We start from the raw sequence: 22,906 nt of genomic DNA, 5'->3' as shown, positions 1-22,906 counted from the left end.
CTTTCCTGGCCTAACAAGTCCATTGTGCTGGAACACTTGACCCTGGCCTTTCCTAAGGAGACAGGGAGACCAGCTCAGCAGAGCATGGAGGCCGCCCAGGGCACGGGGAATGGGGGGTACAGCTTCTCCCCATCTTTCCCTTTCAATGCTAGTCAATGACTAACCACGTTGCCAGGCTAGTGCCTGGTTTCACTCATCACCAGGCATCCCCACCAACCTCATTTATGTTAAGAAGCAATATGAAAGCCAAGAAGTGAGTCACTGGCTTTCAAAGCAGGGATCAAATCCTGTCACCAGGAGCTCTATCAGGAGCTTTTACAAGTCCTTTAAAAAAAACAACCAGTGAATGGAAGCTGGGATCAGTGGTTCATGCCTGTCATCCTAGCTACTCAGGGGGTACAGTATGAAGCCAGCCCAGGCAGGAGACTCTTATCTCTAATTAAGCAGCAAAAAGCCAGAGGTGGTAGAGCATCAGCTTTGAGCAAAAGAGCTAAGGGGCAGCACCCAATCCCTGAGTTCAAGCCCCACTACTGGTATAAACATAGATACATAGACACAGACACACACAGACACACACACACAGACACACACACACAGACACACACACACAGATACACACACACACACACACACACACACACACACACACACACACACACACACACACACACACACACACACACACACACACACACACACACACACACACACACACACACACACACACACACCAGTGAATAGGCTGTGATTTCTTTAGAAGAGATGGCCAGAAATCAGACACACATCCTGGGGTGCCAAAATTTTCCTTCTTCATGGCTCAGAGGAATACTAAGCAAAATCACCCATCACACATTTGCCTACCAGAACTCATCTCACCTCAGTCAAGGGGGGGAGCCAGCAATCATGACCGGTATGACATCTTTATTTTCTACATATTTTTCTTGCTAGGATTATAGCCCTACCACCTGAGATACCTAGTACAGAGTAAGTGCTATGGGGCTGGGAAGGTGGCTCAGTGGTAGAGAGCTTGACTTGCAATGCATGAGGCCCTGGGTTCGATTCCTCAGCACCACATAAACAGAAAAAGCTGGAAGTGGCCCTGTGACTCAAGTGGTAGAGCGCTTGCCTTGAGCTGAAGAGCTGAGGGACAGTGCCCAGGCCCAGAGTTCAGGCCCCACAACCAGCGGGAAAAAAAAAAAAAAAAACAGAGTAAGTGCTATGAATGGATCTGAAATTCAGATTTGGCCACAATTCAGCCAAATGAAGTAATAGCCAAGAGAAGATGCTTCCTTTGAACAGCCAAGGACATTTAAAAAGCCAGGTATGGTAGTGCTCACCTATGCACCCAGCAATTGGGAGATGGAGCTAGGAAGATCTTGAGTTCAAAGATAATCTGGGTTATACTGCAAGACCCTGTCTCCAAAACAAACAAAAAATGTGAATCCTGTGAGTGTCCCTTGGAGAACACAGCAAGGAACCTAGGGGACCAGAATGTGCCACATGCTCCCTTAAGTTCTATTAGTAGAATAGCAGAGCTGAAGTCCACCTCTCTTGTCAAACAGATGGTGAAACTAAATCCCAGAGAGGGAGCTTGAGCTGAGGCAGCTCACACATTCAGCTTGCTTGGCTCTCCCACCAGATAAAGAGAGTTTTCAAAAAGCTGTATATTCCAGATGAAAAAGGAGAGACAGTGACATGAACAGGAAAAACGATACTGCTGTGGTGGAATACGTCCTGCTGGGGCTCCATAAGTACCATCAGCTAGAAATGGCCCTATTTGTGCTTTGTCTGACCATCTACTGCCTTACTCTGCTAGGAAACTTCCTTTTGGTGGGGCTGATTGTGCTGGATTCCCGCCTGCACAACCCCATGTACTTTTTTCTCAGCAACCTCTCCCTCATAGACATCAGTGGCACCTCCTCCGTCATGCCTCTCATGCTAATCAACTTCTTGGCAGCCCAAAAGACCATCTCCTTCCCCAGCCGCGCCCTGCAGATGTACTTGACCTTGGCACTGGGTGCTACAGAGTGTCTTCTCCTGGCTGCCATGGCATATGACCGTTTTGTGGCTATCTGCCAGCCACTCAGGTACCTCCAGCTCATGAGTGGGCGGATGTGGATGCGGATGGCAGCACTGAGCTGGGGGACAGGTTTCGCCAACTCTCTGCTGCAGTCCATCCTTGTGTGGCGCCTCCCCTTCTGTGGCCATAATGTCATCAACCACTTCTTCTGTGAGATCTTGGCAGTGCTGAAACCGGCCCGTGGGGACATCTCCCTCAATGCCCTGACAATAATGGTGGCCACAGCTGTCCTGACACTGACTCTACTCCTGCTCATCTGCCTCTCCTACATTTTCATCCTGGCTGCCATCCTCAGTGTGCCCTCTGCTGCAGGCCGCCACAAAGCCTTCTCTACCTGCTCTGCTCACCTCACAGTGGTGGTAGTTTTCTATGGGACCATCTCCTTCATGTACCTCAAACCCAAGGCCAAAGACCCGGATGTGGATAAGCTCATCACATTGTTCTATGAGGTTGTGGCACCCTCACTGAACCCCATCATCTACGATCTGAGGAACTCAGAGGTGAAAGCTGCTTTTGCAGCTCTGCTGAGAAGAGATCTCACCAGGAGAATGCCCCACTTTTACTGTTGCAATCCAGCTCTATCAGTCAGTAATGGCTAGGTTATGTGATGGAAATGATCTCAAATTTTCAATAGCTTAAGAGTATTAAGGTTGGTTTCTCGCTCATGCTTCAGATCCATGCGTGGCCTGGGGTCTGCTCTGCATCACTGTCTTCTCCCCCCTGGGACTTACAATGACAAAGCAGGCACTATCCACTGCTGGTCACTATGCCAAAAGGAAACAGAAGTTAACAGAGCCTGTGTGGACTCATAGCTTTTACTCCAAAGTGATGCCTAGGATACTGGTGGCACACACATATAATCCTAGCTACTCAGGAGGCTGAGATCTGAGGATTGTTGTTCAAAGCCAGCCCAGGCAAAAAGAAGTCTGTGAAACTTTTATTGCCATTTATGCACCAGAAAACCAAAAATGGATCTGTGGTTCAAAGTGGTAAAGCACTAGCCTTGGGCAAAGGGCTCAGGGACAGCACCAAGGCCCTGAGTACCAACCCCAAAACAAACCAAAAAAAAAAAAGTGGCATCTGCTACTTCCACATACATTTCATTGCCAACACAAGGCACGAGGCCACTTCTAACATGAAGAGGGAGTATATACCCAGCTATATGTGCCTGGAAGGAAAAAGGACTGAGGGATTTCTTAATACCTAATGACTTCATATCACTCACAGTTAACCAAGAGCCTGTGCTCTGGCTGTCCGTGCCCCATGAGCTGCACAGGGTTGGTTCATCATCCCCAGAAAGCTCTGGTTAGTTCCCTTGTGGTAGCTTTGTACTATGTCAACCAAACTAGTCTGGAAGTGTGCTTTCCCAAATTTCCTTCCTGCACAGGCCTCTTTTTAGACAGGCACATGAGGCTGGAAGGAAAAGAACAGCAAAAGCCTTCCTATCTTTAATGTACTGCGTGCTTATCAGTGCAGTCCATCCTGCTTCTACCTGATCAGGCTCAGTTCTCAGTTTGGGCCACATTCAGCTCCAGGCCAAAAGGTATCAACTTTTCTTGCAGGATATCTGGGTCACTGAGTTTAAAGACAGCAGGAGCTGTACACAGGTTCCAGTCTATTGTCCTGAGCTCTTATTCTCCCTCACTCACCCACCTTTCCTTCCTGCTGCCAGTCCTGCAGGCCTGTACCACCTTCAGAACCAAAGCCAAATGCAGAAGTAACAGCTCTATATAGACTTCCCTAACTGCTCCTGACTGTGTAAGTCTAATCTCTACAGTAAATTCCCTAAATCCCTCAGTGTTTCTCCCTCTTTGGTCAAATCCCAACTGATTCACTAGTCTTCTGATCAAGGACCTTTCCTGGCATATTAGCACAACAATTAGTCCGAATTCTTGGCTAGGTCCTCCAGAGTCTGAGTATGCCTGCTTTTTCAATCTGGCTCTCCGCTAAGCTGTTCATTTGGGCTGGCCGCACACTGTACCATCTGTACTGTCTGCACCCATGTCTGATTATGCTGTTCTCAGATAACACTGAAGATTATCAGCTCTTCCATGCATTCCTCCCTGATGCATTTTGGCATCAACCTCTTTACATCCTATGGCACTTTGCATGACCTTTTACTTGGTACCTATCCTGTCCAGAGGCATCCATGACATTTCACAGGAATGCTCCTTCAGGGTCTCCGACTCTGACTCACCTTTTCAGCTCCCACAGAGACTTCCTGATAGCTGGACTGCAGAACCAAACTGTGCCTTGGAAGCATTCATAGTGTCATCATCTGAGAGTTGAGCCCTGCTTCAGGCATTTGTGGGTGGACAGAGATCTCGGGGAGGCTGTGCATACAGAAGGGACATGCAAGGCAGCAGCAGGACCTGCAACAGCCACAGCCCTGTATCCAGGGCAGGCAGGGATAGTTTGGATTTGGGGATCTTTGCAGTGAGACAAGTGAGGAGATACACAGGGGTTCAAGGGCTACTTCAGCCATTATGCCCAGCCCTGATTCATTGTTAGTCCCTTTCCCCCAGGAACTCCACATGCACCTTAAAATATCCCAAACGGAACTCCAGTATCCCAACTCCTGTGGTATCAGGAACTCAAGGAATGGTACCATCACCCCAAGTCAGAAACATGGTGGACATCCTAGACTTTCTCTCCATACTTCACTCCACACATCCAATTAGTCACTCAGGAGTCTCCTCTTCTCCAATGGGGCTATGTCAAGAAGCCTTCATTATTTCAAATTATCTTCATTATCTCAAATAGTATGACAGTTTTGTCACTCCATGCTCATTCTTCCAATTCCTCTCAAAACTCATACCCTGTACCAACTATCAAAAAAACCAAACCTGTTCATTTTATTCTGTTTAAATTGTCCAGTAGTTCTTCATTTCCCATCAGGTAAGAACCAGATGCCACATCATTGACTACCTGACCTACACCACACCCACTCACCAGAGGCCCAGGCCCAGTGCTTTTGTTCACAATTGCCTGGGTAAATACCAGTCTTTTGTGCCTCTGCATCTTCCCCTTACTCTAGCTCTCATGTCCAATAACTCCGTGACCTTTGTCTAGCACATACTGAATACATATCACATACCAAGCTAGCTCTCTGGTATGTGTTTTAAGTATTTTATTGAATGAGGGACCTGAGGGATGATGGGAATCTAAGGAAAGGGATGAAAGATGGGCACAGGTGACCACAGAGAACACTTTCCCAAATCTTATCATTACAGCAATTTGTTTCATCTTTATTCAAGGTCCCTTTTCCAGAAGCCCCTGCCAATCCTTCCTAGCTGGGAGGTGAAAACCCAGCTCTTTGACTCTTTGGACTCTTTCTACTGATTTAGACTGAACCCCAGCTATATGGTTCAAGAGTCTTAGTAATCTGTTCTAGCTCTGTGAAGGAATAACATTTCTTTCTCTTTTTTGGGGGGAGGGGGTCCGGTCATGGGGCCTGAACTCTGGGCCTGGGCACAGTCCCTCAGCTCTTCAGATCAAGGCTAGCGCTCTACCACTTGAGCCACAGCGCCACTTCCGGCTTTATTTCTTTTTGCTTATGTGGTGCTGGGGAATCGAACCCAGGGCCTCATGCATGCAAGGCAAGCGCTCTACCACTGAGCCACCTTCCCAGCCCAGGAATAACATTTCTTACAGAGGAATTAACCCTTAGCCCTCCCACCCTCACTTCACCCATCCTCACTTCTTTTTTGGGGGGGAGAGGGGGAGGTCTGGTCGTGGGGCCTGAACTCTGGGCCTGGGCACTGTCCCTCAGCTCTTCAAGCTCTACCACTTGAGCCACAGCACCACTTCCGGCTTTTTTCTTTTTGCTTATGTGGTGCTGAGGAATCGAACCCAGGGCCTCAGGCATGCAAGGCAAATGTTCTACCACTGAGCCACCTTCCCAGCCCCCATCCTCACTTCTTGCCACTCAGTTGGCCCTGTTATTCTCTACTCAGTATCCCAAGGAAGAGACATGAATGCAGGAAGCAATCCTGGGTTTCAACCCTGAAGAAAATAGAAAAAATTTAAGGCATAGATAAGATTTGAGAAAGAAAAGAAAACACAACAGTAAAGTTTCCCCATCTCCAGATGAACAAATGGGGGGGAGGCAAAGAGGAGGAGGGAATGTAGTGTGAGCACTGGCACAGATGGTTCTTAAAAGAAGGGTATCATGAGACAAGACCCTGGATATGTCTACAGAATTTAAATGCCGGAACAGTTCATGCCTTGCTTGTTAAGTAAAACCTAGAGCTGGACTCCAGAGTAGAAATGACTTTGTAGAATGTTTGGAAAGCCAAGGTGTTCAGAACTTCAGGACTGAGGAGTTACACTGACAGGAACAAGAAATCTTCCAGCATCCACCTGATCTGTCTGGTCACTGACTGGGAGCCAGATAGGATGATGGAAATCTCAGGGGATGGGTGGAGTATGGACATGACCAGAGAGAATGTTCTCCTGACATCTTGACATTATGTAAGACCCTCAGAACTCAGCTATGACCCCCATGGAAACAGAGAAATTCCAACTGACAAAAGATTATTTCTGGCATTTAGGGGAAAATGGAGACTCAAAATAGGAACATTCTTGTGGTATTTTTTGTGCATCTTAAACTTGTACCTGTTATTCCAATTTCAAAGCACCTCAACTTCTTTTTCTGGGAGTGTGTCATAGGGGATATGTAACCAATTTCAACTTGTCTTAGTATACATGTACCCATGCATACTTATACCTAGTACACACATGCACACACACTACTGGAGGCTGGAATCCACAAAGATTGATAAACAGCCATCAGGAGGTATTAGAAAGGAGAGGAAGAACCAGGTAGAGGGCTGCACAATGGGGCAGAAGCTTCATCTTCAGACTGGTCTCCCACCATCCCTGCTATTTCCTCAGGGGCTCCCTTTCCTTCCCTCCTCCCACCCCAAGCCTCAGAAAGAAAGAAAATGCAGTATAGAACCAACATATACTTCATTGGAGACAAATCAGATTCCACCTACATCCCTGTCCCACCATCATCCCTGCCCCAGCTCCATCTGTCCTGCAACACCCCTTTCCAAGTCCAGCCCAGCCCAGCCCCACACACTGCCTCTGGGAAGGAAATCTGAAGCCAGAGTTACTGAGTCTCTCACAAAAATCTAGAGACTCAGTTTCTCCCAAGATGGACTCCATGAGAAACAATTCATATCTGTAGGAGGCCTCCAGATTGCTGGGAAGGGCTCCACATCCCTAGGAGGGATTCCTTTGTCCTGAGTAGGCTCTGTGCCCTGCATAGCTCCAGTCCTTAAGAAAGGACTCCATGGACTCAGGAGGACTCCAGGCCCTCCAGAAGCCCCCGTGTCCTGGGAAGGCCTCCAGGTCCCTGAAAGAATTCAATGTTCTTGAGAAAGACTCCATGTTGAGAGAAATGCAGCTTATCTCTCATCCCCAAGTGGGCTCCATGGCCCTAGGAAGAACCCTAGGAAGGGTTCATATCCCCTAGGAGCCTGGCCCAAAGCTCCTCTCAGCTAGCACAGATGCTGCTGACAGTGGCCCCACCAGGGCCCACAAGGCCCAACTCCTCTTGCTCATTGATGCACAGCTGGTAACCACAGCCCCGGGCCCGGGCTCCAGATGGGACCCGACGGTCAGTCTTGGCACGAGGAGGCAGCAAGAAGCCCACACTGCCGGCGATGAGCATATGCCAAATGCTATGAATGTAGAAGTAGTTGTCCCGGGTTTCCACAAAAGCATAGAGTAGGACCGCGCTGCCTGCGATAAGGCTTCCTGGACACAGGTAGAAGAGCCAGCGGCGCCACGTGGGTGGGTAGCAATGACGACGACGGACACTACGTACTGTCTGGGGGAGGCAGAGAGGTGGGGCTCAGAATGCAAGGTCCTAGAACCTAAGCCAGAGCTGGTCATTCTCAGGTTTCTCTTGAACCCTGACTGTGACCTAAAGATACCTGCCTGCCTACTACTGAAGTAGTGCGGTAGGCAGATGACACATGATAGTCCATGATGCAGAAAACCACAATGCCTGGCTGGTCCCAGGCATGACAGTCCAAACCCACCTTAAATTGGAGACTATATAGCCAAGACCCTTCACCCAAGTCCTGCTCCTCCCACCCTCCTCCTCAGCCCTCCCCACCCTTACCCAGGCTGTGGCCAAGATCCCCAGGGCGAAGAGACTGGGTCCAAGAAGGTTCCAGAGTCCATGTCGGTCAAGCTGCAGAGCCATGGACAGCAGCATAGCCCCCAGCAGATACAGCACCTAGGGAAAGAGGACTCCAGGGGCTGGGCTAGAGCAAAGTGAGAGCACTCCAGGGGCAGGACCTGATTGGTGAGAAGCACTTGAAAACCCCCTCCCCTCTTCCCCCCCCCCCCCCCCGGCAGGAACAAATTTCAATTTCCAGTAGACTTTGGCTATGGTTATCCCCCAGGGCCCCTCTGCACTGACCTGCTTGACCACAGGCTGTAAACGAGCCATGGCGATGACAGTGACCCACACGGACATTAAGGAGCCCAGAAAATCACAGAACTGCAGCACGTCATAGTCCATGATGCAGAAAACCACGATGCCTGGCTGGTCACAGGCATGATAGAACTGGAGAAAGAAATGACAGGTGTTGAAAAGCCCTGAAGCGCAGGTGCAGGTCTACAAAACAAAGAGAAGGAAGCCATAGGGGTGTTTATCAGAAATAGAGGTCAGGGGTCACAGGTGAGTGGAGTGAGGAAATGTCTGACTCCCCTACTCCTAAGAAGCATGCAGTATAGAGGCCTGGTTGGCTTCATATGCTGTATCTGGCATCTCTGACTGTGGTCCTCACCTTCCTAATCTTCCTGCTTCTAGAATATACTATGGTGAGTGACAGGCCAAAGGGCCCAGAACTTACAAGCTGAGGCCAATCCCTTCCCTCTCTCCTCATGCCCACTGTGGGTCCCAGCAACAATCCCCAACCCAGGCCCAAGCTTTGGAATCTGGCTCTAGCCTGTTGGCTAATCTAGACCCTGAACCTCCCTTGCCTGTTCTAGTTTCCCCTGAGAGCTGAGTCTGAATTGGGCTTAACTCTCCTGACTTCCACTAACTGCCCTCCTTCATCCTCTTTACCCAAGCCAAGGAGGCAGGGAGCACAGTAATCAAGAAGGCTGTTGCTAAGGCCATGGAGTACAGCTTGGAGCTTCCCACTATTCAAAACAAGGTGAAGAAGGGACAGTGTCTACTTTGACTATGCCCACAAGATTTGTTTATTTTTACAGTGCTTTCTCTTAGCTGTGGTGAGAGTTAATTTGTTTCCTAAATGCACCAATATTTTAGTCTTTTTCTAATACGTAAACTAGAAAAAGACCAAATAGGACATTGGTTATTCTCTCCCTCCAACACTAGACATAAGTAGAGGCCACTAAATCACTTTTAATATGTATTTATGATTTGGATTTTCTTGTCAAGCATTATTCTTACATTTCAGGCTTAACCAAGCACTTGTTCCATATGACTGACTTTCAAGTATAAAGAAAGAAATGCCCAAAAGTTTCTGGAAGAGGAACGTGTAATGAACATTTGACCTAAGATAAGAATACAGGTCAGCAGAATAAAAGGCAAAGCTGATTCTCCAAATACTAAGGACATATCTAGAGGAATAACAGACAACAGATTTTCTCCTAGGAAATTCTCTGCACTAAAAAAAAAGTGGGAGAAATGGAAATAGTATCTCTTCTTGAAGGGGTTTTAGAGAGATCTTCTCACTAATGCTCTATGGCTGATTATGTTCTATGTGCTTTTAAAAAGTCAGAGCAATTGTTTAAGGTGGTAGAAAATCCAAATTAAGATTATCGTGTGTTTATGATAACCCCTCTGTATATCACCTTAATAATAGCAATATAAATTTTTTAAAAGATTGCTGTAGGAAGAAATTGTTCCACTAAAACTTGTGAGCTGATTTTTGTATTAGTATTTTTATATTAGTATTCCTTTTATCAATAGCAATAGAAGTATTAGAAATGATTTCTTTTTAAAGCTGTGTGCCAGAGGCTCATTCATACCTGTAATCCTAGCTACTCTGGAGGCTAAGATCTGAGAACTGCAGTTCAAAACTAGCCTGGGCAACAAAGTCTATGAGACTCTTATCTCCAATAAATTACCCAAAAAGCCAGAATTAGAGCTGTGACTCAAGTGATAGAGAACTAGCCTCAAGCAAGAGAAGCTCAGGAACAGTGACAAGGCCCAGAGTTCAAGTCCCAGGATCAATAAAATAAATAAGTAATAAAAATAAATAAATAATTTTTTAAAATTAGGGAATTAAAGATATTAAGACTACAAACTAGATTCTATTAATGTAATTCCAATCTAAGTTGGTCATTTCCCCAGCTCTGAATGCTATATCTGAGATTATTATCCTGGCATAGGCACAGAGGTTCACAACTATGAGTGGGAGAGATTGGAGGACCAACGTTCAAGGCCATGTAAAAAGATGACAAGACCCCATCTCACAGAAGCTAGATATGGCAGTATGCATCTGTTATCCCAGTTACATAGAATGCCATAGGTAAGAGGATCCGAACATCATAGATAGAAAGGTCACAGTCTGAGGTTGGTTGGGCAAAACCTTGAGATCTTATTTGAAAATAAGTAAAGCAAAAGAGAGCTGGGGTATGGCTCAAGATAGAGCCCCTGTCTAGCAAGCATGAGGCCCTGCGTTCAAACTCCAGAACCCTCCCCAACAGAAAATTATCCTAAATTGTTTTTATGTGCATTATTTTACATTTTTATAACTGAACAGTTCATCTAATGCTCAAAAAATGGTGAAACTAGGCATTACAGAGTATCACACTGGAAATGAAAGCATATTTAATCAATGCAAAGACTGCAATATTTGCAGTCAGGATATAATGAAACTTACTATTTCTCGTTATTTTTGTTTCCTAATTATGTTTTCTTTTAGAAGCAGTTATGTGATTTTCGCCAAGGGCTATGGAAAATTACCTGTGATGATTGAGGAACCAAAAAGGTAATGAGAAAATAGGCTTGTAGCCAAGATAGCAGCAATAACCAAGGAAGGCTGAATGGTCTCAGGATGTGGGCTCTACCTGGGCTTTCGAGATCTAATTATAGGACTCAAATAGCATTAAGAACCATCTATGGCTTGGACTATATGGATTAGAGTTCTGTCACTGAAGTGTTTTATATATGGCTTTTTTGTTTTGTTTTGTTTTGTTGGTTTTGTTTCTATTCTAGTTTGGCTGTACCAAGCTTAAACCTTGAACTTTCAAGACAGGCATTCTACCAATTGAGCCATACCCCTAACCCTTTTTTGCTTTAGTTATTTTTTCATATAGGTTCTTGTGCTTTTGCCCAGACCTGGCATTGGATCATGATCCTTTTACCTATGCTTCTTATGTAGCTGGGATTACGGGTGTGTACCATCACTCCTGTGGTTTGGTTCTGTTTTCTTATCTCCTGATTGGCTCTTATGAATTAGAGAGAGCTGGGATGTGGTTCAGTGGCAGAGCACTTATCTCGTATGAATAAGACGCTGGGTTTGGTCCCTAGCATCACAAAAAAATAGAAAAAAAGATAAAAGAAAAGGAGGAACTATGACAAGAATTTGAGGAGAGGCTAGGCACGGTTGCTCACCTACTCAAGACGCTAAGGTCTATAGACCCTAGTTGGAAGCCAGCCCGTGCAGACAAAATCTGGCTCTTATTTCAGTTAACCATCAAAAATGAAAGAAAGAAAGGTAGAAGTGGATGTGTGGCTCAAAGTGGTAGAACACCAACTTTGAGTGAAAAACCTACAGAAGAACATGAGGCTCTGAGTTCAAGTCCTGGTACCAACGCTCACACACATATACACACACACAAAGAATTTGAAGCCGAGCACTGGTGGTTCACACCTGTAATCCTAGCTCATCAGGAGGCCTGATGACTTGAGGATTGCAGCCTGGGCAGGAAAGTCCATAAGACTCTCCAATTAACCACCAGAAACCTGTAAGTGGTGCTGTGTGTTTCAAAGTGGTAGAGTGCTTACCTTGAGCAAAATGGCTCAGGGACAGGGCTCAGGCCCTGAGTTCAAGCCCCATGACCAGAAAAAAAAAAAAAGGATTTAAGGAAAAGTACTAAGTTGAGGTCACATGTTTCTCTATAATACTTGAGGACTTCTGAGGCACTGAAGTTAGTTTAGAAATTACCAATCCATGTTCACACAGTGATTATATGTGAGGAACCTAGAATCTGACTATCTAGACTCTATCATTCATGTTCCAGGCAAAGCATTCAAATTTCATTCAAAATGGCAGGGCTCAGGTGGTAAAGTGACAGCCAATGAGTAAAAGCATCAGATACCAAGTTTGAGTCTGGTCTCTGACAAAAACAAACAAATGAAAGTAATAAGAGTGAAAGTGAAGTTGGGTGCCAGTGGTTCACACTAGTAGTAGGCTGAGACCTAAATAATCATGGTTTGAAGCCAGCCCTGGTAGAAAAGTCTATAAGACTGCATCTGCAATTAGCCAGCAAAATCCTGAACTGAGGCATGGCTCAGAGGTAGAATACCAGCTATGAGCAAGAAAAACTGAGGGACAATGCAAACTCTGAGTCCAAGCTCCATACCTCCATCCCTGACACACACACAAAGAAAGCCAAGCTGGAGCTCAAGGCTTTGAGTTCAAACCCTGATACTAGCACACATATACACATAAAAAGAATAAATGTGACTACCTATTATGACAGTATATTGTGAGGATTAAATTAGTAGTGCCTAACATAGCACATGTTCAATATGTGTCCCTTTGCTGCTGTTATCAGCTAAACTATTTGGTTACATACAAAATCAAATGTCAGGTTGTGGCCTGTTTTTTTTATCTTTAACATTTTATATGTGTAAATTTCTAAAGTACTCCCAAATATAAACTATTCTGAATTTTAAGACAGGAAAATGACCGACCTTCTATGGTGGTAGTGCCAATTGCAATATCACCAATGGGTCCTTCAATGGACACAGATGCAGAAATAAGTCTAAACTAAGGAAATAATAGAAAGGAGGGACAATGGGGAATATTCTCCTGGAAAACTGGATGCCAGCAGCTCTGTTCTGACCCATGTGGAAAAATAACTAGAATTAAAAGCGTGACTTCAGTCAAAGCCTCAGAACCAGTAGTTCTTCATTATTCTCTTACTTATTTGCCTTATCTATGAAAGTAGGGGTGTTGGGTGCAGTGGCTCATTCCTGTAATCCTAATTACTTGGGAGGTCAAAATCAGGAAATCACAGTTCAAGGTCAGTCCTATGCAAAAAAGTTCTTGAAATCCCACCTCAACCAATTAAAACCTGGATGCAGTGATACAAGCCTGTCATATCAGCCATGTGGGATACATAAATAGGACTGTGTGTCAGGCCATCACAAGCAAAAAAGTGAAACAGTATTTGAAAAATAGTGAAAGCAAAAAGGACTGGAGGTCAGGCCCTGAATTTAAACCCCAGCACTGTTTAAAAGAAAAAAAGTAATCTTACTAATTGTGAGTCACATTAGATCAGCCTGGAGCCAGGAGTAGGCTGGCAGAACAGCTGTTGCTAGAGGATTTGGTAAACAGCAGTATAAAGGGCATCTGGCAATAAGAAAAATAGTGTCTGGTATAAAAATAGAAGGAGGCACTATCAGAGCAGGCCTGAAAAGGGGCCCAGTCAGGCAAAATTGGAATGCGTTTTTATCCTGCCAAAAGAGCCAAGCTCTCTCTAGAGACGTGGTGATAAGTCTACGCTGCCTCATTTGTGGATGCACCCAGGAGACTCCTGTGACCTTCACTTTCAGCACATCTGTCCCCTACTTTTCTCCCATATGTCAAGGACTGCTGGACACCAAGAAAGCACAGATGGGTTTTTGTGATGTCCTTATTGCCCAGATATTAGGAGAGTGTGAATCCATCTAAGATAGTCACTGTGTCACAAGATGCCAGAAACCCACTGATGAGATAACCAGATCCCTACATGCAGAATCTTGGCAGGAAAAATACTTGGGGGTTAAATCTAGCAGATCCTCTTCTCTACCTTTCCTATTAGTATCTGAAACTTCTGCTTGTAATATGGATCTTTCTGGTTATATAAGAGTGGAAAATCTCAGAGAAAGAACTGTGGAGATTCTGTAATGAAATGGAGGTGTTTAAAGCATTATCATTTCCCATGATGCTTCAGGACTCTGAGAGCCAGACTTTTCCTACATCAATTGCCCAATACAGAGCTTTCCTCTACCTTCTAGAAGTTTCCATGGGAAAACATGGGCATGCTCTTAGACCAATGAACACACTAAAGAGCTTAAATCCCCAGTACAGTAGAAGCCATGAGCACAGTATAGCTAGCCCTTCACATCATACAAGAACATGAGGAAGGTGAAGACTCTGCACATCTCTGCATTTCACACCCTGTAAAGGTAAAGACACAATTTCATACCCTGGGACAGTTTCTTAGCCAAGATGTTGTTAGTCAAGGTATCTGTCCTTCACCTTCTAGGTAAGCAGTATGTGAAATAGCTGGAGCCACACACTTGTTATATTAAGTTGAAAACAGCTTTAGTCATTAATCTCAAGGTACCTTACAAAAAAGAGAGCACTGTTCTAGAAGACATGGTGAAGACAGAGAGGTCCCCCACCCCCATGGAGAACGTGGTAGAAATACAGACCCCTGCCCGCCACCACGGACAAGGACTTGGTGAAGACAGGGATGACCACCGCATACCGTGGAGAAGAACATAGTGAAGGTGTAGACAGCAGCTTCTAGCACATATCGGCTCCGAATGGCCAGGACCACGGGTGGCAAGAACATGAGGTTGCTGAGGCAGAGCAAGAGCGTGGACAGCAGCTGGAATCCATAGGTGAGTGCATCGGCACTGTCGGTGCAGCCCCAGCCCCGCCACCCTGTGGGTGGGGAAGGCGAGGAGTAGAAGACAGAAGGCAGCCATGGGGCTTTGGCCCCCACCCAGGCTAGGGCCCAGCTCACACACCCCTCCAGGCCACCCTAAAACCCAGGAGACCCAGCACACTCACCAGCCTTGCACTCGCAGGCCGCATACAGGTAGTTGTGCGTGCGCAGCAGCTTGCACTGGCCATAAGGCCCACAGTCATCCACGCACGGTGACAGGAAGGTGCGCAGCCGCACTTCAGCCGTTGCATTGCGGCACCGCACAAACCTGCATGTGTGCACACACTACCAATTACCTTGTGCATGAACCACACCCACCCATCCCAGAACCAGCCCAGCAATCTCTTACCGAGGCCCTACCCCACACAGAGAGCGGAGGGTCAGGAACCAAGTCCCTGTCTGTGGGAATGGGATTCGAAGCCTGGCCACTCTGGAGGTGGCACTGACAGATAGCAAGAAGCCGGCTAGAGACTCTGAAGGGAGAAGAGAGGGACGCACATCAGCATGTGATCAGGACCCAGAAACCCTCTCCCACCCATTTTAACTTCCCAGAGGCCTTAATCTGGCCTGCCTCCATCCCCTGCCACCTCACCCAGCCCTGTGGAAACTTCTGGCCTCCTCCCCTTCCCTATTCCTCACCCCACCTTTGGAACAGGTCACCGCAGCATCACCCAGGCTCAAGGGCACCTCGTGGGTCAAGCATCCAAACACTGTCACATTTTCTTGGTGCAGGGAACTCTGGGTAAAACAGGTATGGACAGCCTTGTGTTAAGACTGTTTCCTGACTCACCATCACAACATCTACATCTGTCAAGCTTTCATCTCATTGGATAGTGTATTCTCCCCACCTCCCAAGGCACCCCCCACACATACACATGCTGCTCTGCTCTCTTGACTCCGTTCTCAGAAGCCAAGACTGAAAAGCATCAGGTTGTCCACAGCAGCGATCTTTCATCAAAGTCTGATGAAAAGGTTCCCTTCAAAAGGCAGCATACCCTCTTTTTCTATCCTATCTAGTTTATTGAGGGACAGGGCAGCTGTGCCAGATGTTGAACTAGTTGTTGACCAAGGCAATTAAAGGTTTTCAGTCATCTTGCCTTGAGGCTGAGGGGCAAGAGGCTTGTAAAGAAACTCACTTCTCAGTAGAACAATCTTGAATTCTGAATGGTGGTAATGGAAGACCAGAAGTATTAAATGCAGCAAGCTGGTTGGGATTCAAAGAAACCTGATGCCCCCTGCCCCAGGAGTAAATGTATGGGGCTGACTGCAAGCAGAAAGTATCAGAATACCATAATCTCACCTGATTCAAACACAAAGAGTGGGATAAAACAGACCATGAGGTGAAAAAAAATGTTTAAATCTGGAAAGGAAAAGGAAATGTATCCCTAGAAGTGAGCCATATGTTTGATCCTAACTTGCAAGTAATAAAAGCAGCATGGTGAATTTTCATAGTGTGCATGCATACAATAAAGGTGAATCAGTCTCCAAGGTCCAGGTAGCTCAATCCACCTCGCTACTTGAGAGCAGAGATGGGGGTGGTAGTTGACACGTGTCATTCCCAGCAACAGGAAAGCACAGGTAGTATGATCACAGCCAAGGTCACCAGAAGAAGCACAGGTAGGGACTGCAGGTATGGCTTAAGTGGAAGAGCCCCTGCTTAGCAAGCAAGAGGGCCTGAGAAGCACAGGGTCCAGAGAAATTCTCACCAAAGAAGCTGTGTGTTGTCATGTTTCCTATGTCCTTAATCCTAAAAGTGACTTTCTTAGAACCTGCTTATAAATCTCCCAAAGTAATATGTTCAAGTATATTATTCAGTGAAAGTCATTTCAGGGAAGCCAAAGAAGAACAAATGTGGAGGAAAATATCGGAGTAGAAATGATGATATACCTTTCCAAATAAATCAAACAGGCTGCATAAGGTGTGCAGCAAGTGTCATAGTACGCAAATGAACAAATGGAAGCAGATGCTCATCAGAGTGAGTGGAGAGGAATGAAAAGAGGGAGAAGGTAAGGAGCTATGGTAGTTGGGGAGAGAGACTAGACCATTATTCTCCAGGTACTCAGGAAGAAAGAATGATATGGTGAAGCTGGTCTGATATGAGCTCTAAAATTTAAGAGTCAAATCAAAATCTCTGTCTTTGCCCATAGGCATGGCAATAAGCAAATACAAACAATACAGTCGTAGACAGAACTGAGTCAGAGAGAAATAGTATGACTATAAGGCATGGCTTCAGGTTGAAGAACCAACACACACACACACACACACACACACACACACACACACACACACACACACACACACACACACACACACACACACACACACACACACACACACACACACACACACACACACACACACACACACACACACACACACACACTGTACTATAGTACAGTCCTCAGATTTCCTAGTGGGGAGGTAGTGGAGATGATCAAAGCAGATAACCTCCAATGGCTCACCACAGGACTCTGTCCTCATCCTCGTCTTGTTTAACGCAGACAATAATAACTCAGATGTGAAGATCACAGGCTTCATAAATATATGAGTTATACAAAGTGGACAAGGCCCACAGACCTAATCAATATCAAGCAGTGCCCCAAGTATAGACATAAATTTTCCCATTTAGGTTTAAAAAAAACCTCACTGTAAAAACACATGATGGGAATTGGCAGCAGTTCACAGGCTCAAGGGACCAAAATGTATATGCCCCTGGATTACAACTAGCTAAACAAAGCCATTAATGTGGAGAAGAGCTGTGAGGAGGCATGCCAAAAAGTTAAACAGTTTTGTTGAAAATGTTTTCCTCTATGTCCAAAGTTTTTATATAATCTTGTTATTTTTATAATAGAAATATGCATTTTAGTTTACCGCTGGCCCAGATGATCTGATAGTAAGATCCAGCAGCTCAGAAAAATCACTTGGTCTAACTGTACAAATCCAAGAATTGCCTGCCACCCTAGTCAAATTACCTCAGATCATCTATTCCAGAGACACCATGACCAAAAGTATGACCAGAAGAGGTGGTGATAGATGGGGAGAGTTCTGGATGCCAGGGCCCCAAGAACCAACATTGTATCAGCTTTGGAGATATAGAGATGATACATCTGAAAGGCTAATAAAGTAGAATATGGCTGAACACAGTGATGCATGCCTGTAATCCCAGCATTTGGGAGGAAGAGGCAGAAGGATTACCATGTCTAGGCTAAACCTATACACAGAGAGACCCTGTCTCAAAAAGAAAATTAAGATTGGCACCAGTAGCTCACATTTTTTTTGGGGGGGGGTCTGGTCGTGGGGCCTGAACTCTGAGCCTGGGCCCTGTCCCTCAGCTCTTCAGCTCAAGGCTAGTGCTCTACCACTTGAGCCACAGTACCACTTCCAGCTTTTTTTTTTTTTTTGCTTATGTGGTGCTGAGGCATCAAACCCAGGGCCTCATGCATGCAAGGCAAGCGCTCTACCACTGAGCCACCTTCCCAGCCCCCAGTAGCTCACATTTATACTCCTAGCTACCCAATAGGCTGAGATCTGAGGATCACAGTTCAAAAACAGTCCAGGCAGGAAAGTCCATGAGACTACCAGAAAGCTGAATGTGGAGCTGTGGCTCAAGTGGTAGAGTACTAGCCTTGAGCAGAAAGGCTCAGGGAGAGCACCCAGGCCCTAAGTTCAAGGCCCAGGACCAGTACAAAAAAAAAAGTAAATAAAGATCAGACGTCAGTGGCTGAAATTTTAGAATTCTAGCTACTCAGAAGGCTGAGATCTGAGAACTGGGATTTAAAAACAGCCATTCTAAATCATTTAAACTTTTGTCTCCTATTAACCAGCAAAAAGCAGAAACTAGAGGTGTGGTTCAAATGGTAGAATGTCAGTATTGACGGAGAGAAAGCATGAAGGGCTGAGGGATATAATGAACTTATTACTTACTCTAAGGCAAGATGTCATTAAAAGAAACTTCAGGAAGAGAGAGGCATACGAGAAGGCTGCATGTTCTGCTCAGGTTTCTATAAAGTTAAAACTTCAAAAAAGGAAGTCTATGTTGGGTATCAATGGCTCATGCCTATAATCCTAGCTACCTGAGAAGCAGAGAATGGGCAGGTTGTGGTTTAAAATCAGGTTCAAGGCCAGCCCAGACTGAAAATTCAAGATTCCATCTCAACTAAAAAAATCTGAATGCAATGGTGTGGTTGGGTTGGGTTCCAAACAGCTATAGGCAGCCTAAAATAGACATCTAAATACAAGCCCAAGTGGGAAGCAAAATAACCTGAAAAATATTCCTGAAAAGAACTAGCAAAAAACAAAAGCGAGAGGGGGGGACTAGAAGTGTGGTTCAGTGGTAACACCTGTCTAGCAAGTATAAGACTAAATTCAAAACCTGGTACTATCAAAAAAAAAGTCTGTTAATTATTTTTAAGAAGAGTATTTACTGGACAAAACAAAGATCAGTGGGTAAACGTTCATGGAAGTAGGTTTCAATGGCACCTCAAAAATACCCTTAGTAATAGAAACTGTCCAAACACAAACTTCATGGCCTCAAGAAATGATGACCCCTCATTGCAGAAGAGAAACAAGAAAAAGTGAACAATCACCCCTGAGAGAAGCCCTGTGCATGTGTGTGGGAACACCAGGACCAGGACTACTCTGAGTTGCTTTAAATAGCTCCATCCCACTCATAGCGAGCAATATGGAGTGAGCTTGTCAACCAAAACTGGACTGAGACTTGGTCCCTAATTTTACAAATAGAGAGAAACACCCTGGACAGGCTTTCTGGAGGAGATAAAAGCCCTCGTACCCCTGACACCTTCTCCTTTAGGCTCCCCCACAGGGCAACCACCCCACTCTTCACAGAGTACCACATTGAGCTGGAGCTCCAGGCTGAGGACACCTCCACTGTCGAGCACTGGCAACAGCCGCAGGGCAAACACAGCTGGGCGCTCAGGTGGAAGGGCCACACTGGGGCCAAAGAAGATGTAGAAGTGGACAGAGAAGGTATCTAGCTCATTGCGTAGAGTCGGGCGCACAGGCCAGCAGTGTTCAGGTGGAGATGTGGTCCCAGGTCCCTCTACTGGGGTCCCCAGGGATGGTAGCTCGGGAGGCAGTTGCTGGTTGCCCAGGGACTGAGGCATGTTCATGGCAGCTCCAGGGACCAGGGCTCGGGATAGGCTGGGCTGTGGGCACTCTGTGAAGCAGAGGAAAACAGAACAAAGTGAGATGGGATATAACAAAGAACAGGAGGTGAGAACTCGCATGCCACATTCCTTGAGAGTGTGGGGCATCTAGGGTCACAGGATAAGGTACAAGGGTTTCCTAGTGGCTCCAGCTAATAGTATGTTATATTGGAGGAAATCGAGATCAAATGTCCCTTCCGAGGAGCTGTAAAAATGCTGTTGAAACAGATAAAACTAAATGTGACAGACTGTCTCATTGATTCCCATGGGTTTGGGGCAAGGACTATGTCCTTGTCCTATCTACCTCAGGAAACTAAGAGATTAACACAAGAAAAATATATACAATATAGATTCAGTGTACACCGGAGAGGGGCAGATAATGAGTCTCTCTCTCATTAGAATCAGATGCAGAAAAACAATCAGAAGGCTCCTCAGTGACTTAGAATTCTAGGAAGGAGTGACCTCCAGAAGTATGAAGGAGCCTGGGTGAAACAGGGGAGACTGTAGGGACATGGCAGAGGGCCACCTGGGTCACCTCCCAGCTATAGATGTCTGCACAGTCTGGGTGATTAGGGTAGATGTAGGGGTTCTGACCTTGCAACCGCACAACCAGCTGGAAGCGGACAGTCCTACTGGGGCCACGGGATGGTGTCTCCACACGCACATAGACCCAGTGTCCCCAGGGAGGCAGTGCTAACTCCAGCTGGCATACTGAGGCACCTCCACAGGCCACAGAGCTTGAGTTGTGCAGGGGTGGGGCCTTGGGACGTAGGCGCAATGTCAGGGGGCAGGTAGATACCGCTCGGCTCCCCACACACACCAGCTGTGCTGAAACCCTGTAAGTAAAGCTGGGCACAAAGACCCTGGGCAGAGGAGAGGTTGGGGGCAAGAAAAGGCAGAGAAATGAGAGGGATACCAGAAAGAGGTAAACAAAAGGATGAAGGAGCAGAGATGGATTAGAGGACACAGAGGAACATAGAGCCTTTTCAGGTCTTTTCTGTGGTGGGAATCCAACCCACCCTAGGGCACTGGGTCACCCAAGAAGCTTAGTTTGGCTGCAGGGAGAGCAGAACCAGGCAGGTGGCTAAGAAGCCAAAAGAGCCCCCTTGCCACCTACTTACAACCAGAGGAGCCAGATTTGTTCAACTTACTTGTACAGGGCTGAGTGATTGTGGAGAGAAAGGGTTTGCTCTGAGGGACGGCCAGGAACCAACACAGCAACATCCAGCAAACGCCTGATGATCAGCTGTGGCTGAAGAAGGTACTGACATTCATCCTGGAGACCCTGAGACAAAACCAAGGATGACAGGAGGTCGGAGGATAGCAAGGGTGCTACTAAACCAGTGCTAGTAAGAACTTGCTAGATTAATCCAAAAGAAACCCCTCTGGCCTCTCCCAGGGCTCTGACTATGGTCTCTCTGAGCTCTGAGTAGTCCTTTCTGATCACTTCCCACCTACCTGGGTCTGCAAGATCTGCTGTGATCCTCAGTGCTCGATGACCAGACCCAGATGACAATCAGATGCTGCTCATCATTACCTTCTCCCAGTCCAACTTTCCCTCCTGAGCATGGCTGGCCAGCCCCAACTCACAGTAATCTCAAACAGCTCTAATCCCCCAACCAGAACACTGGCTCTGTTGTGGACAATGGAAAGCTCCTTCAAGGCCTCTAATACAACCCTACTAACCACTAGCCAATCTGAATCTTTATCTTTATTCCTCAACTTGCCCCTTCACATGTGCTGGTCAAGCCTCTGCTCTATCCCAACAGTGAGAGCCATGAATGAGCTCTCAATCTCCAGACTATTAGCAACTTGAGAATAAGAACTCTGTCTTATTTTATTTTTGTTCTCCTGATATAGGCCTAACATAGTATGCATAACTCACAATGAATGTTTGCCAAATAAATGAATCAATAATGAATCAATCAAGCTGGGGATTATTCTGACCTTTGTGAAACCCAAACCTGTCATTTCTTACCCCCCTCCCATTACTCTGCCCTTGAAGTCCACAGATACAACCTGCTCTTCAGCCTCACACTGTATCTTCTGCCAGTAGAGGACAAGATCACATCTCCTGTTTTCTCTCATCCTGAACAAATTCCCTAGCCCCTTCTGCAGCCTATAGAGCCCCATCACTCTTCCATGTGCACAGTCCCATTTGTTATCATTCCTGTTTCATGGTACTTACAGCCATTGAAGTCCCATGTCAGTCAAGGGGCACCAGGATCTAATTAGGTTTTTCTAACCTTCTGGACAAAATAGTCTTTTGCTGACCCAATATAACCTAGAGGGTATGACTCACTTGTGTTGTTACTCTTCCCAAGACATACCTCCAAGCCTTGTTCTGGGACAAAAGATCCAAGCCCTGACATCCTACTGCATTTCATGCCAAGAACAGCCAGCCCAAGGCACTGACTTCCAGCAAAGCTCTAGGAGGCTGGAAGGGGGCCATGATAGATTCAGGCCAGAAGCTCTCATTACCATCTGTGTGAAATGTTTCTGTGCCTCTTCATCAATGCATGCTCAGTGCCTAGCACACCACTAGCATAAAGTAAGTGCTGTTGAATTGCAAAAGACAGTACCTTCAGAGAGCTCTTGAACCAAGGGAGATGCTCAGAAATTTCTCTCTGATATCCAGAACAGATGTCCTCATCTTTGGTGTCAACAAAAGACTATTTTGTCCCTAATGATCAGAAACACTCTTCATAAGGCATTTCAGTGACACCCCACCCCCATCTCCTAAGTCAGGATTGTAAAATAATCACAGTAAATGAGT

At 46.1% G+C, this 22,906-nt stretch overlaps 2 protein-coding genes across 10 annotated transcripts in view; one reads left to right on the top strand and one right to left on the bottom strand.

The window, feature by feature from the left end:
- Positions 1 to 1,695: 1,695 nt before the first annotated feature.
- Positions 1,696 to 2,679, top strand: LOC138817062 (olfactory receptor 13C7-like). The gene has a single exon (XM_070007476.1). The coding sequence runs from the start codon at positions 1,696 to 1,698 to the stop codon at positions 2,677 to 2,679; it is 984 nt and encodes a 327-aa protein (XP_069863577.1).
- A 2,628-nt stretch (positions 2,680 to 5,307) lies between these two features.
- Tmem8b (transmembrane protein 8B) overlaps positions 5,308 to 22,906 on the bottom strand; it is a 28,511-nt gene continuing 10,912 nt past the window's right edge. For 3 of the 9 annotated variants that reach the window (XM_070009680.1, XM_070009671.1, XM_070009660.1), the window contains 10 exons: positions 21,282 to 21,415; positions 20,725 to 20,890; positions 19,816 to 20,141; positions 15,610 to 15,703; positions 15,315 to 15,438; positions 15,091 to 15,233; positions 14,783 to 14,961; positions 8,520 to 8,666; positions 8,217 to 8,333; positions 5,308 to 7,915 (listed from right to left, as the gene is read on the bottom strand). In XM_070009680.1, coding sequence (XP_069865781.1) covers positions 7,559 to 7,915; positions 8,217 to 8,333; positions 8,520 to 8,666; positions 14,783 to 14,961; positions 15,091 to 15,233; positions 15,315 to 15,438; positions 15,610 to 15,703; positions 19,816 to 20,141; positions 20,725 to 20,890; positions 21,282 to 21,401 — 1,773 coding nt within the window. In that variant the 5' untranslated portion in view covers positions 21,402 to 21,415 and the 3' untranslated portion in view covers positions 5,308 to 7,558. Of the gene's footprint in view, positions 7,920 to 8,216; positions 8,334 to 8,519; positions 8,667 to 14,782; positions 14,962 to 15,090; positions 15,234 to 15,314; positions 15,439 to 15,609; positions 15,704 to 19,815; positions 20,142 to 20,724; positions 20,994 to 21,281; positions 21,416 to 22,906 lie in introns of all 9 variants that reach the window. The other 6 variants (XM_070009708.1, XM_070009689.1, XM_070009699.1 and 3 more) reach the window with 4 other exon arrangements.

This window comes from Dipodomys merriami, unplaced genomic scaffold (genome assembly GCF_024711535.1).
Source record: "Dipodomys merriami isolate MVZ:Mamm:240054 unplaced genomic scaffold, mDipMer1.0.p SCAF_11, whole genome shotgun sequence".
NCBI classification, from domain to species: Eukaryota; Metazoa; Chordata; class Mammalia; order Rodentia; family Heteromyidae; genus Dipodomys; species Dipodomys merriami.
This window is presented reverse-complemented; position numbering and strand designations above follow the sequence as displayed.